This window comes from Mandrillus leucophaeus, unplaced genomic scaffold (genome assembly GCF_000951045.1).
Source record: "Mandrillus leucophaeus isolate KB7577 unplaced genomic scaffold, Mleu.le_1.0 Scaffold612, whole genome shotgun sequence".
NCBI classification, from domain to species: Eukaryota; Metazoa; Chordata; class Mammalia; order Primates; family Cercopithecidae; genus Mandrillus; species Mandrillus leucophaeus.
Window position 1 is genome coordinate 222,827 of NW_012106609.1, and position 11,704 is coordinate 234,530.

The 11,704-nt window shown below is 51.3% G+C and overlaps 1 protein-coding gene across 1 annotated transcript in view; it reads left to right on the forward strand.

Moving 5' to 3' along the window:
* The window catches only part of EPHB1 (EPH receptor B1), a 443,952-nt gene continuing 432,248 nt past the window's right edge, over window positions 1–11,704 (forward strand). The window contains exon 1 of the mRNA XM_012000023.1: window positions 1–104. Coding sequence (XP_011855413.1) covers window positions 44–104 — 61 coding nt within the window. The 5' untranslated portion in view covers window positions 1–43. The remainder of the gene's footprint in view (window positions 105–11,704) is intronic.

Here is an 11,704-nt window from a genome sequence, read left to right on the forward strand (position 1 = left end):
TGCTGCCTCAGCTCGGGCTCGGCCTGGGGGCCGCCGGCCAGCGATGGCCCTGGATTGTCTGCTACTGCTGCTCCTCCTGGCTTCCGCAGTGGCCGCGATGGAAGGTAACGTACCCTCCACGGAGCAAGTTGGCTGCTGGTACCTGCCGCCTCAGGACTGCTGTGCTCTGTGCCTCGCGGGGTTTCTCTAATTGCTTTGCAGTGCCGGACCCGAGGGCAAGGAGGTGTGGGAGCCTCGGCCGCTGCCGAGCGCGGGGCTTGGGCGGCACCCACCAGCGCGCCCCCGGCTGGCTCTTAGCGCCCGAAACTGACTCGCTGAGTCTCCCGGTTTCCTCGCCCCAGCACTCGCTGGCAGCGAGTCTCGGTCTCCCGCAGCCCCCGCTCGGAGAGCGCGGAGCCCGCTGCATTGCGGTGTATGCTCCTTAGCTCTGGGCAGAGCCGGAGCTAGGCGTTGGGGAGAAAGGGGTGCCTCTTGCCATCCGGCTCCTGGAGTACTGGCGCCCGTCTGCTCCCAGGCACGGATGCGCTTCTGAGCAGCCGCGCGCCACCTCCCTTTCCCCAGCTCGCGGTCCACGGGCTCGTGGACTCTGCTCGGCGTGCAAGCACTGCGCGCGGGGGCCAGAGAAGCTCTGCCCTGGTACCCCGCAAGTGGCCGCCGAAGGAGAGGGGTCGAGTTCGTTGGCCGTACCCTTGGGGACCAGTCTGGAGGTCCGGGCGCCTGCGGGACTGCGCGTTTCCAGGGTCACTCGGGGAGAGGTGGACAGCCTTTTCGCCTCTTGAGCCTTGGAACAGGAGTGGGCTGGGGTGAGTGGTCGGTCCTACCTAAAGTCTCCCAGCCTCTCCACCACGCCGGAGAGGAGGCTTGGCGGCCGGGAGTCGTCGGGCAGCCTCACTCTCTGCCAGCTCAGACTTGGCGGTGCCTCCGGCCGGTGGCTGGAAAGCGCGCTCCAAAGACACCGTGCCCAGCGCAGCGGGGAGCCTGGGCGCTCGGTAGCGCTCGCGAATCCCTGTGGGAAATCCCGGCCCAGCTCCCCGCCTACCGCCCCTTCCCCCGCCCCCATTCTTCGCAGCCTAGCAGCGGCCGCGGCAGTCTCCTGGGAACACAGCTCCGTGGGAGAGCGGAGTTGGAGTTGTCGGGAGAAAACCAACTCTAGGGGTGATGCACTGCCGCAGCCCGGCTAGCAGCCCCACTTCCCGGTGTCCTGCGCCGGGTGGAACTCCTCTGGGGGACTCCAAACCGGGAACACGCAGCTCCTGGCGCCCGTACAGCGTTCCTATCTGGTAGCTCGCTCCGCTTGTTACCCGTTCCTCGCAAAACTATGACCGGTTGCCCAGTGTAAACTCCCCCAAACACGATGGTTTGGTGCCCTCCGCCATTCCGGAAAGCGCTGCCCTTCTGGAAGGGAAGCTGGAGGGGCATTCCGGGCCCCGAGGCGCAGCTAAGATTCCCTACCCTTTTGGCGAAGACCACCGCATCCCACGTTTGTTCTAGTGGCGGCGTGGGGGTGCGGGGATTAATGCCTAGAAAGCTCTCGCTGGCTTTTCCGAAGGTGGCTTTTTGTCTGCCCTCCGTCTCCTGCTGCCCTCAGGGACTGCTGGGCTTTGTAGGGAGGGGAGCAAGGAGGGGTTTGCTTTTTGGAACGTGCAGGAGGAGGCTGGAGCCGTGTGGAGCGCCGTCAACACCCTGGCGCAGGGATGCCTGGGTTTGACTTATTGAGAGACACGTGTGGGAGCAGTTGAAATTGGAAATTCAAGGGGATATATACCCCCAAACCGGGCAGAAAAGCCCGGTGAGCGCGTTTGCAAGGCCAATACCAGACTGGACTTACAGCGTTGGGGCGGCGTCATGCCGGTCCGAGGCTGGGTCCCGGCCCGCTGCTCTTTGCGCCCCCAGAGGTTCAGTGGCCGGGTCTCTGAGAGGAGATGGGTGCCCACTTTGGGGAGCGTGCTGTCGGCATTGGGTTCCTGTGCATGCAAGCGAAATAGTTTGGAGAGCAAACGTATGGAAGCACAGCAGGCATCAGGACGTGGGCAGTTTCCTCCCTGCCCCTCTTCTTGGCTAGCCAGAGATCCCTGTCTGTTTGCCGGAAGCTGCCCACGGGTGCCATTGTGTCGGATCCCAACCAGGTATGCAGGGCCCTGACGCCCAGGCCTTCCGGAGCCACTTACCCCTGGTGCTGTGGCTTCTCTTGCTGCAGCCGGGAAACTTTGCCAGTGGCCTGACAGTAAGGAGCCTGACTCTGTGGGCTGAAAATATCTCCAGCAAGGGTTAAAAGAAACGCCACATTCAGCAGAATATTAAAGCAGCCCCCTGGTCCCTACTCAGTACGCAGGGATATTACGTACCATTCACTCCCTCCTCTCCTAGAATGAACACAGGCAGGCTCATTTTCTACTCTCTACACACGGAGCCGCCTTCCCGCCTGCCTGGCTGGGCTGGGGCCAGCGTTATTTGGTTCGTGATGAGTGAGGAATAGTGATTAGAAAGTGGATCAATGAGCTGCCTACGCACAGCAGATCCTTCCCAAACTCGGCTGTGGTCAGGGGGCGCCTCTCCCGGCTGATTTCAGACACTCATGTGTCTGTCTGCTTTCTCCTGGGGTCTGCGATGGAATTTCAGTGAGGCCTTGGCACCCAGGGCAAATTGCCCTGAAGTCTGGCGGGTCCTCAGCCCAGGCCAGGGCAGGGACAAAGGGACAGTGACAATCATGGGCCAGGTGAGGAGATGTGGCCAGAGGAAGGCAGGGCCTTAAGACACCCCCTGCCTGGGTAGAAGGCAGGAGGACAGGATCTGGTTGTTTCTTGGCCAGAGGGCCAGAGGAGGGGAGGGGAGGGGGCTCAAATTCCCATCATCAGGCAGGAGGACTGTTGGTTTAGGGTGTAGGAAACGCAGACTGAAAGAAAGCTCCTCTTCCCTCCTTTCCCCCCACACTCCCGCATTTCCAGCCAGTTCTGCTCTGTGAGGAGGGAGATGCCACTACAGGGAAAAGGTTCACTGGGGCTAAGTCTGTCTTCAGAAGGGAATAAGGCAGGCTGTGCTGGCAAGAATGCTGACATCCTTCTGCCTCCTGGACACAAAGCTAGGCCTCTTTGCTCAGCGTCCTGACAAACAATTGCCTCTTCAAGCCCACTGGTGCCTTTTCCCACCTGCTCTGAGAGCTTGTTGAGAATGGGCTGCTGGTATCTGTGAAGTGAAGGCAACGGCTTGCATTCTCTGAGCTGCCCCTTGTCTTGTGCCCTTTGGGATAGGATCTGGAAACATGGGCTTCTCTGGAGGCTCTGCTACAGCAGCAGAGGACACCCACCTTCAGAGAGAGGCATCCCTGGACTAAGCACATTGGCCGTCCTGGGAGGCAGCAACCTGGAATTGCTAACTGCTTGAAGCAGTCTCCCAGTCCCTCTCCCTGTGTCCAGGGAGTACCCATGCACCTGCAGAAGGCCTCAGAGTGCGGCACACTGGCTGATGGGAATACTCCCAGGAGACCTGCTCTTTTGTGTAGCCTAGAGTGAAGTCCTGGCCCTGGCACCCTTGGATGTCCACATGTTTTTGGGTAGTAGATTTCTCAAGGTTTGACAAGTAGTGGGTTCCCAGTAGGCATTGTTGATGCATGAGTGCACGACTAAATTACTGTGCCCCTTTGTGGCATGCCCCAGTGTGAAATGCTAGGGCACTGAATTTCACTGCACACATTTTGGACACAGTTACATTTCCATTACCTGTTTGTGGTGGAAAACCCCAAACTAAGCCCACGTGTCTTCAACAGGCCACAAGGCTAGGCAGTGATTGGCTGTTTCTGCATTTTCTGTTAATATTTGTTTGCTGTGTATGCATCTGTTTTGGGTGTCCGTGAACGTGCTTGAGCCTGTAAGCATTAGCAGGCACCAAAGATTTTTAAAAATGTCTGAGAAAGAAAAGTAAATTTGAGAAAATTCCCTGTATTAGCTGATTTTATTTTCTGTGCAACGTGGAATGATCACCATTACTCAGTATTTGTGGAGCTGCCTCCTCAAGCCACGCATGGAATGCTGGCAAGGGAGGGCAATGCAGCTCTGGGCAATGGCTTGGGAAAAGTCTTGGCAATGTAAACAACTGCAGAGGCCCAGACTCAGTCCCAGCTCAAACCTTCTGGGTTGGTGGAAGCCAGCAGCTTGTGATGCTCCTGAGCGTGGGGAGGGCCTGCTACGTCACACAGTGTCCAGCTCCAGCCCCTTCTGCATTCTGTTGACTAGTGCAACTCAGATCCAGATCTCAGAGCCCTTACTTTGTTTACTTACAAGAATGGGTACCGATGACCAAAATGTGCTTTGAGAAAAGCCCATGAGGCAGAGGCATGGTATGGCTCTCATTTAATTTTACCCATTGAGAAGTAATCTTTGATAAAGCAAATAGGACCAAAGAAGAAGGGCGATGCTAGGGGACACAGAACAGCACCATGACCCCCTCCTCTGGATCTAGCATGTGTACTTCCTATTTAGTAGAAACTACATGTTCTTTAGTTGCTTGAATAAATTTTGTGATCTCAGGGCAATGAAAGGAATATATGGGTCAGGAGGGAGGTCTGGCCATGAGGATAGAGATGGAATCAACATGGGTGGTGACAGATAGCAGGATCAGGAAGCCAGAGTACTCCACTTGCCTTTTCATCTCCCAGCTCTATTGCTTGGAAAAATTACCCAGTCCACCTGGCCACGGTGTCTTTCTGTGTTGAGTGGGTCATGACACCCACTTATTCTAACTATAGGGGTAGGGACAAGTAATAACCAATATAAGGACACACTCTGTACTAGATTAAAAAGAAAGTAAGATGCTATTAAAATAAAAAATACATGTATATTTCTAAATTTAAAATAATATATAGTTAATCTTTAAATGTTCTTAGTATCACTAAGGCTTAGATGCATAGTGCTTTTCTAGCATGGGCAAAAGGTAGGGGCAATTTTGGAAGCCCAAAGAGGGGAATACCAGCTCAAGTAGTGTTTCCCAGAATTCAGGTAGTGTGCTAACCTGGGCAGTTTGCTACAGACTCCTGGGTCCTAACCCTAAAAGCTCAGCAGGTTTGGATGGATCTTAAAAATCAGCATTTTAAGTGGGCTTTCCTGAAGATCCTGGTGTATGTGCTTCCTGGAAACACTGCCAAGGGGAATGTTTCTAAACCAGGTTGCAGTCGGAAGTCCTGGTAGGTCTTGCCCAACTCGGCACTTGCTGAATCAGAATGGCCTGGGGATCTGCATTTTACCGAAGGGCCCCAATGATTCACATGCAGACAGCCTGGCACCAATATATTTGGAAACTGCTAATGAGATCTAATTCACTTAAGCCTTACAAAACCTATCAGGTGGGTATTATTATAATCAACTCCTCTCCCATTTTTCAGGTGAGAAGACTGAGATATAGAGTAGTTAAGTAATTTGATAAGGTCACACAGCTAGTAAGTGGCCAAGCCTGGATCTGAACCCAGGCAGTCAGGCTCTGTAGTCTATATTTTTAGTCACCTTACTCTACCACTTTTGAAGGCTTTGCATGAAGGAAGACTCATATCAGCTGGAATCCAGGGGTGGGAAGGGTTCTAGCGCTGACTCTGCCATTGGGCACTGGGGACTTCATTGGCTACTGGGGGCTTAGGTTTCCATGATTGTGCAAGAAGAGATGAGCAAAATGTTCAGACAATCTCAACAATTCAGATCAAGCTCCAGTTTCTATATAGCTCTCTCTCTGCACCTTCCTCCTACCCCACTATTCCCACCCCTATTGCAGCCCTATACATTCTTAGATACAGGGCTGGAGACTTGTCCTGCAGCACACTTTCTAATAAGGACTGGTATATTTGTTCCTCTCTCTGCCCTGATCAGCCCTCCCAAAGAAGAAATGATCGTCAGAGAAGTGTCCCCAAAGGAGATGAACCTGGGACCCCATGTGTTCTGGGGGCGGTGGAGGGGGCACACCAAACCCTTACCTATCCTCCATTGACTGTCGAGAGTGTCTTCCTGCACCTGGATTCCAGGAGTCTACATTCCTTGGAAGAGCTCTTTTTATGTCTCCCTCTTCTGCACTAGCCACTTAAGCAACTTGAATATTTCTGTCAGATTTCCATGTCTCCAAAGATGGTGGAGAAACAGAGCATTGGATGTCTGCCCTTCTGAGGAAATTACTGTAATAATAAAGTAATGCCTTGGGAAAGATTTCATATTTAAAAGCAAAATTTTGCATGAGAAATTCCTCAACTTCTGCAGATTCCATTTCAAGCGGTATCTGTAGGTGGGGCCCTCATGTCAATATGCTTAACTATGCTTGGGTGGAGGGCATTGAGGGGTGAGATCAGACCATCTGCTCCATCAGAGGTCCCTGATATCTGATGTATTAGAGCCACTTTGCTGGCTTTTGTTGATCATTCCCCTGGGGGTTAGAAAGTTGATAACACACTTTCCAGGGAGGCCTGGAGGGCAATGGGTTGGTTCTTCTTTGTTGATGGAAAACCACTTTCTATCTGACTTAAAGTACAGGAAGCAAACAAGTGCAGGGTTAGCTCTGTCCCTCCTTATGCCTCGCTTTTCTCGTTGTTGAATAGACTGGAGGAAGGATCGTTATGGTAGAGAGAGTAGCAGGGACTTGGAGTGGATGCACACCCCAGGATAGAAGCAGTTGTAGAAGCAGGGGCTGACAATTGTAGATAAAGTCCAATCTGAGGCATGGTGACCTTTTGGCAAATCATGGGTGGGGCATGGATCTTTGTAGCCTGTCAGGGGTTCTGTAGGAGGCAGCTCAGCATCTGATTTTCAAGTATCAGAGATAGGAAAGAGTGAGCTTAGCCAACATCAAGAAGGCTAAGTGCCCTCCATGGGAAAGCCTAGTGCCCTCCGTGGGGAAGACTGTACTGTAGGGACCTCCCACTGGCCGGCAGCAGGCCCAGGATTGTGCAGGTGGTGCAGACAGGATTGGGGTCATGGTCCCCACTGGTACCATGTAGCATTATCTGCCAGATGCCTCTCACTGTAACTGACTTGTATGTTTACTTCCAACTTTGTGAATGAGAGGATTTCATTTCGACAGCCTAGCAAATGATTCATTATGCTCTCAGCCTTCTAGGGCGGGAAAAGCATCTTATTCGTCTGCTCACTCACTCTCCAGCAAGCATGGAGTGTTAGCTCTGTGGGAGGATGCCCAGAGCTAAAGACCGGGGGGCCCTTCACTACACTACAATGACCCTGCTGGTGATTCGGGTTTCAAGATGATCTACTTGTGAAAACAGGGAAAAGGTGATAAAGAAGGTCCTGTTTCCCACCCCTCATCACCAGTACAGATGTTTCTCCAGATCAGGCGAAATCCCAGCACCTGCAGACAACACCACTAGCAGCTGCTTAAGGAGGGTGCTCATGGAAGGTTCCCCCAGAGTTCTCTGTAGCAGAACTGGGCCAATGTAGAAACACATAGGAGACTTTCTGAGAATTACCAGAACTCATTTCTGCCCACAGATTGCACCTGAGGCCCTGCGTCTCTCATCTCTCCCCTCCCACTTCCTGGCGGCAAGTGACAAAATGACCGATTTGAATTTAACCTCCTTGCTCTACTTCTCCATTTCCCTGTGAAGGTGATAATGAACAGAGAAATGGGCAGAGGCAGGTGGTCAGAAAGGGAGGGGACAAGCGAGGGGAGCAGGGGCCCAAGGCTGTAGCTTGGCAGTGGCTTCTAAGGTCCCTGGGACTGATTACAGGGGCCGTGTAAGCCTGAGGGAGCCAGCAAGGGGTCAGGCTTGTCTGCACAGTTTTGACATGTCAGAAGCAGGACTGGATGTCAGTTTCAGGGAAGGGAAGAAACTTTCCAGGAGCCCTACAGGCTGGCAATGCAGGATCCAGGATTAGATTATGCTCCCAACCACTCACTGAGCACTGTCATGTGCTGGTCCCTTTATACGTATTGGTCCCCATACCCTTCGCATCTAAGCATTCTTTCTCCCATTTTACAGATGAGGTAGCTGAGGCTTTGAGAAGTTAACTGGCTCAAGAATGAAGTTTCAAACTAAAGTTTGCAGAACTCCCTGGGCCTCTCTGCCTCCCAGTTCAGTCACCTTTTCCATTTAACTTTGCTTATTTGTGAATTAAATCAGTGAGCATGTGTTAACCAGGAGCTGTCTATCCTTGTCCTGCCAGGTGCCATCAAAGGTACAGACAGTCCTGCTCTGGTATCAATGCTCAGACCCTGTGGCCAGACTCTCTTCTCACTCTTTGGAGCTGTCCCACCTATTCCACAGCTGGAGGAAAACTTTTTCCTCCTGTTGCACATTGCCTTTCCCATGTGCCCCTGCCAGTCAGACCCCCACTGTGGTCATTATTGCCTTTTTTTTTTTTTTTTTTACTGCATGTCTGTATTAGTCCATTTTCATGCTGTTGCTAAAGACATACCTGAGACTGGGAAGAAAAAGAGGTTTGATTGGACTTACGGCTCCACATGGCTGGGGAGGCCTCAGAATCGTGGTGGGAGGCGAAAAGCATTTCTTATATGGCGGTTGTAAGAGAAAAATGAGCAAGAAGCAAAAGTGGAAACCCCTGAAAAATGCATCAGATCTCATGAGACTTATTCATTAGCACCAGAATAGCACGGGAAAGACGGGCCCCAATGATTCATTCAATTCCCTTGGCCTAGGTCCCTCCCACAACACATGGGAAATCTGAGAGATACAACACAAGTTAAGATTTGGGTGGGGACACAGCTAAACCATATCAATGTCCATCTAGATATTGTCTTTGATAAGCTGTGTTGCTTAGATGGCTGCAGTTGGCATCTGTGCCTGAATCTTGGTGGGTGTGTGTTGGCGGGGGGAATCAGGGCACAGTGCAGGTCTTCTGGTACTCCCTTCCATAGGCTCACCTTTCAGAGGAAGGACGAGCTGCTGCTGTTTGTCTTTGGGCACTTCTGCGACTTCTTCTTTGTGGACTCTGTCCTGCTTACCCTTGACCTGGGGCCATGTTGTTTCTCGAGCTCTGACTGCTTTTTTTCCATCTGGCCAGGTGCAGACTTATGACATTAGAGGAGGACACTAGGATTTAGCATCAGCTTTGAGCATGGAAGAACATGTTGGGGGATGTTGAGGAGAGAAATCCCTTTAGTATCCTAGTCCCACTGGACAGTGGCCAGGCCCCCTTGGAGCCGTGGCAGTGGAAAGGGCTGAGCAGGAGGATGAGGAATAATTGCAGGTGGCTTCATTGACGGTGGCAGCAGAGAGAATGCCTTATCTGTGAAAGGCAGCTGGGCCCTGCAGTTAATTGTTCTGTTGTTTTCCTCTTGGTATTTTTCCAGCACATCAACATAGGACCTTTACCCTTGGCTTTCTCATTGATGCTGAGGCTGGAGCCGGGAAGTGAGCTAGGGGCGGGGGATTGGGAAGGGGCCTCATTCCAGGTGGTTTCACATGAATTCTTGCTCCTGAACTATCTGTGCAGGTTCCTCCAGGGCCGTCTGCTCCTGGGGGCCATTGTCACAGGACCAGAAAGTCCATCCGGGGATGCTCTCAGCTCCTTTGACAATGCCTCCAAATGGTCTGGGATGGTGGAATGCAGGCTGTAAACTAGATGGCAAGAAACAAAGTGTTAGTATCAGAAAATCCACCACATTTTGGACAGGTGCTCAGAGACCTGGGGCAGGCACTGGTCAGAACACACTTTGGGTGTTGGACGATAGTGTAGTATTTGGTTTAATCCCGGTCACACCACAGGTGTGAATCCGTTGCTGGCTCCCTAGCACCTTCAGGGCCAATCATCACAAGACCCTACATCACCTGGGTCCTCCTTGCCTCCTGCCCTCCTGCCCAGCAGCACCTCCTTTCCCAGCTCCACACAGGTACATGTGTACACACACATGTCCACAGGTGCACATGCTGCACAGATACACATGCCCTGGGCATCTTCTTCCCTTCACCCACACAGAGGCCATTCTGACTCATCTGCCCCATGGGCCTCTGGGTCTGCACCTGCTTGCTCTGCTTGTGTTGCAAGTCTTACTGTTCTTTTCTGGCTAACCCTAAATCATTCTTCAGAATTCACCACAGTGATCACTTCTTCCTGGCAGGCTTTCTCTCCTGCCCCACGCTGGATTGGGTTGCCCTCTGCGTGCCCCCACAGCCGCCTCTGCTTCCCTCTATAGGATCACATTCCACACTGGTCTCCAGTTGTGTGTTTATTTTGCTGGATACCCTACAGCTCCATGAACCTCTGAAGCATGAGTTCTGTCCTGATTGTCATGGCATCCCCTGCACATAGCACCCCCAGCACGTGGCACATAGGAGGTGTCAATAAGTGTGACATAATGAATGAATAACAAGAAGGAAAAGATCAGCAAACACTTAAAAACCTGAGATCATGTCCTATGTAGTCATTTAAAACATATCTGCATTTTTTTTATACTCTTCCTATCAAAATGTTGAGCCTCATTCCTTTCCGCCTTGAATATGGGTTGGCGTTAGGACTCACTGTAATGAATGGAATATGGCAGAAGTATTTCTGCATAACTTTGGAGTGAAGTCATAGAAGACAACACAGTTTCCACCTAACTCTCTCTGTTTTTCCTGAAATACTTGCCCTTGTCACCCAGCTACCATATTGTCAGGAGACCCAGGTAACATGAAGGGGTCATGTAGAATTTCTAGCGCCAGCTTCAGCTCAAGTCCCAGCCCACAGCCAGCATGAGAGGCCAAGTGTGAATGAAAGAGTCTTCAGTTTGTTGCAACCCCATCCTTCCAGGCACCCCTGCTAACTCTGAGTAGGGAGAGACAAGCTTTCCTCACAGAACACTGTCCAAACTGCAGATTCCTGAACAAAATAAATGTAGTAATTGTGGAAAACCACTAAGTTTGGGGTTGGAACAATTAATAACTGAAATATTTTAGGAGAGGTAGGAGAACAATGATTTAGATAAACCTAGAAAGGGACTTAGGGGAAGGGTGGGAAGGGGGTGGAGATATGATACCTCATTCATTCAACACTTAGTAACAAATATTGTTTATCTCCTACTATGTACCAGGCAGTATGCAAAAAACCAGAAATGTTACAGCCCTTGGGAGCATACATCCTATTGGGGGAACCGACAGGCATGAAAAAGACAAATAATGTATATATAATTTCAGGAAAGAGCTATAAAGGGAGTAAACAAATGATGTGACTGAGAGTGATGGGTGCAGGCTTGGACAACTTAAAATAGGGGAAGGGAGGACCTCTTTGTGAATACTCGAAGTGCATTCTTAGCAAGTGGCTTAGGTTTTATTCTGCGTGGGAGATAGATTTTGGCTTGATTACAAAATTCTTTTCAGTCAAACTGAACCAAGATGGAATAGGCTGCCTTGAGAGATGATGCATCCCCATCTCTGGGGTGTCCAAGTAAGGCCAGAGCCACTTTTAGACTTGAGAGCTCACATTTTACAGAGGCAAATGGGGAGTGAGGGCAGAGAGACAGAACTGTCAGCACTACCTAGGAGCCACCAGTGTCACAAGTACTCACTCAGAACACATTTATTGAGCATCTACATGAGAAGCGTACTCAGAACGGAAAACACCAAGATAAAGAAAACACAGACTTTCCTTCAGGGAGCTCACTGATGAGTAGACTGGTGGGGGAGACAGAGCCACGCAGACTACAGGCTGTAATAGGGCATATGATAGACTCTGATGGATGTGGTATAGCGGTTACACATCAGCTGCTTGGGGAAACCAAATGAGAG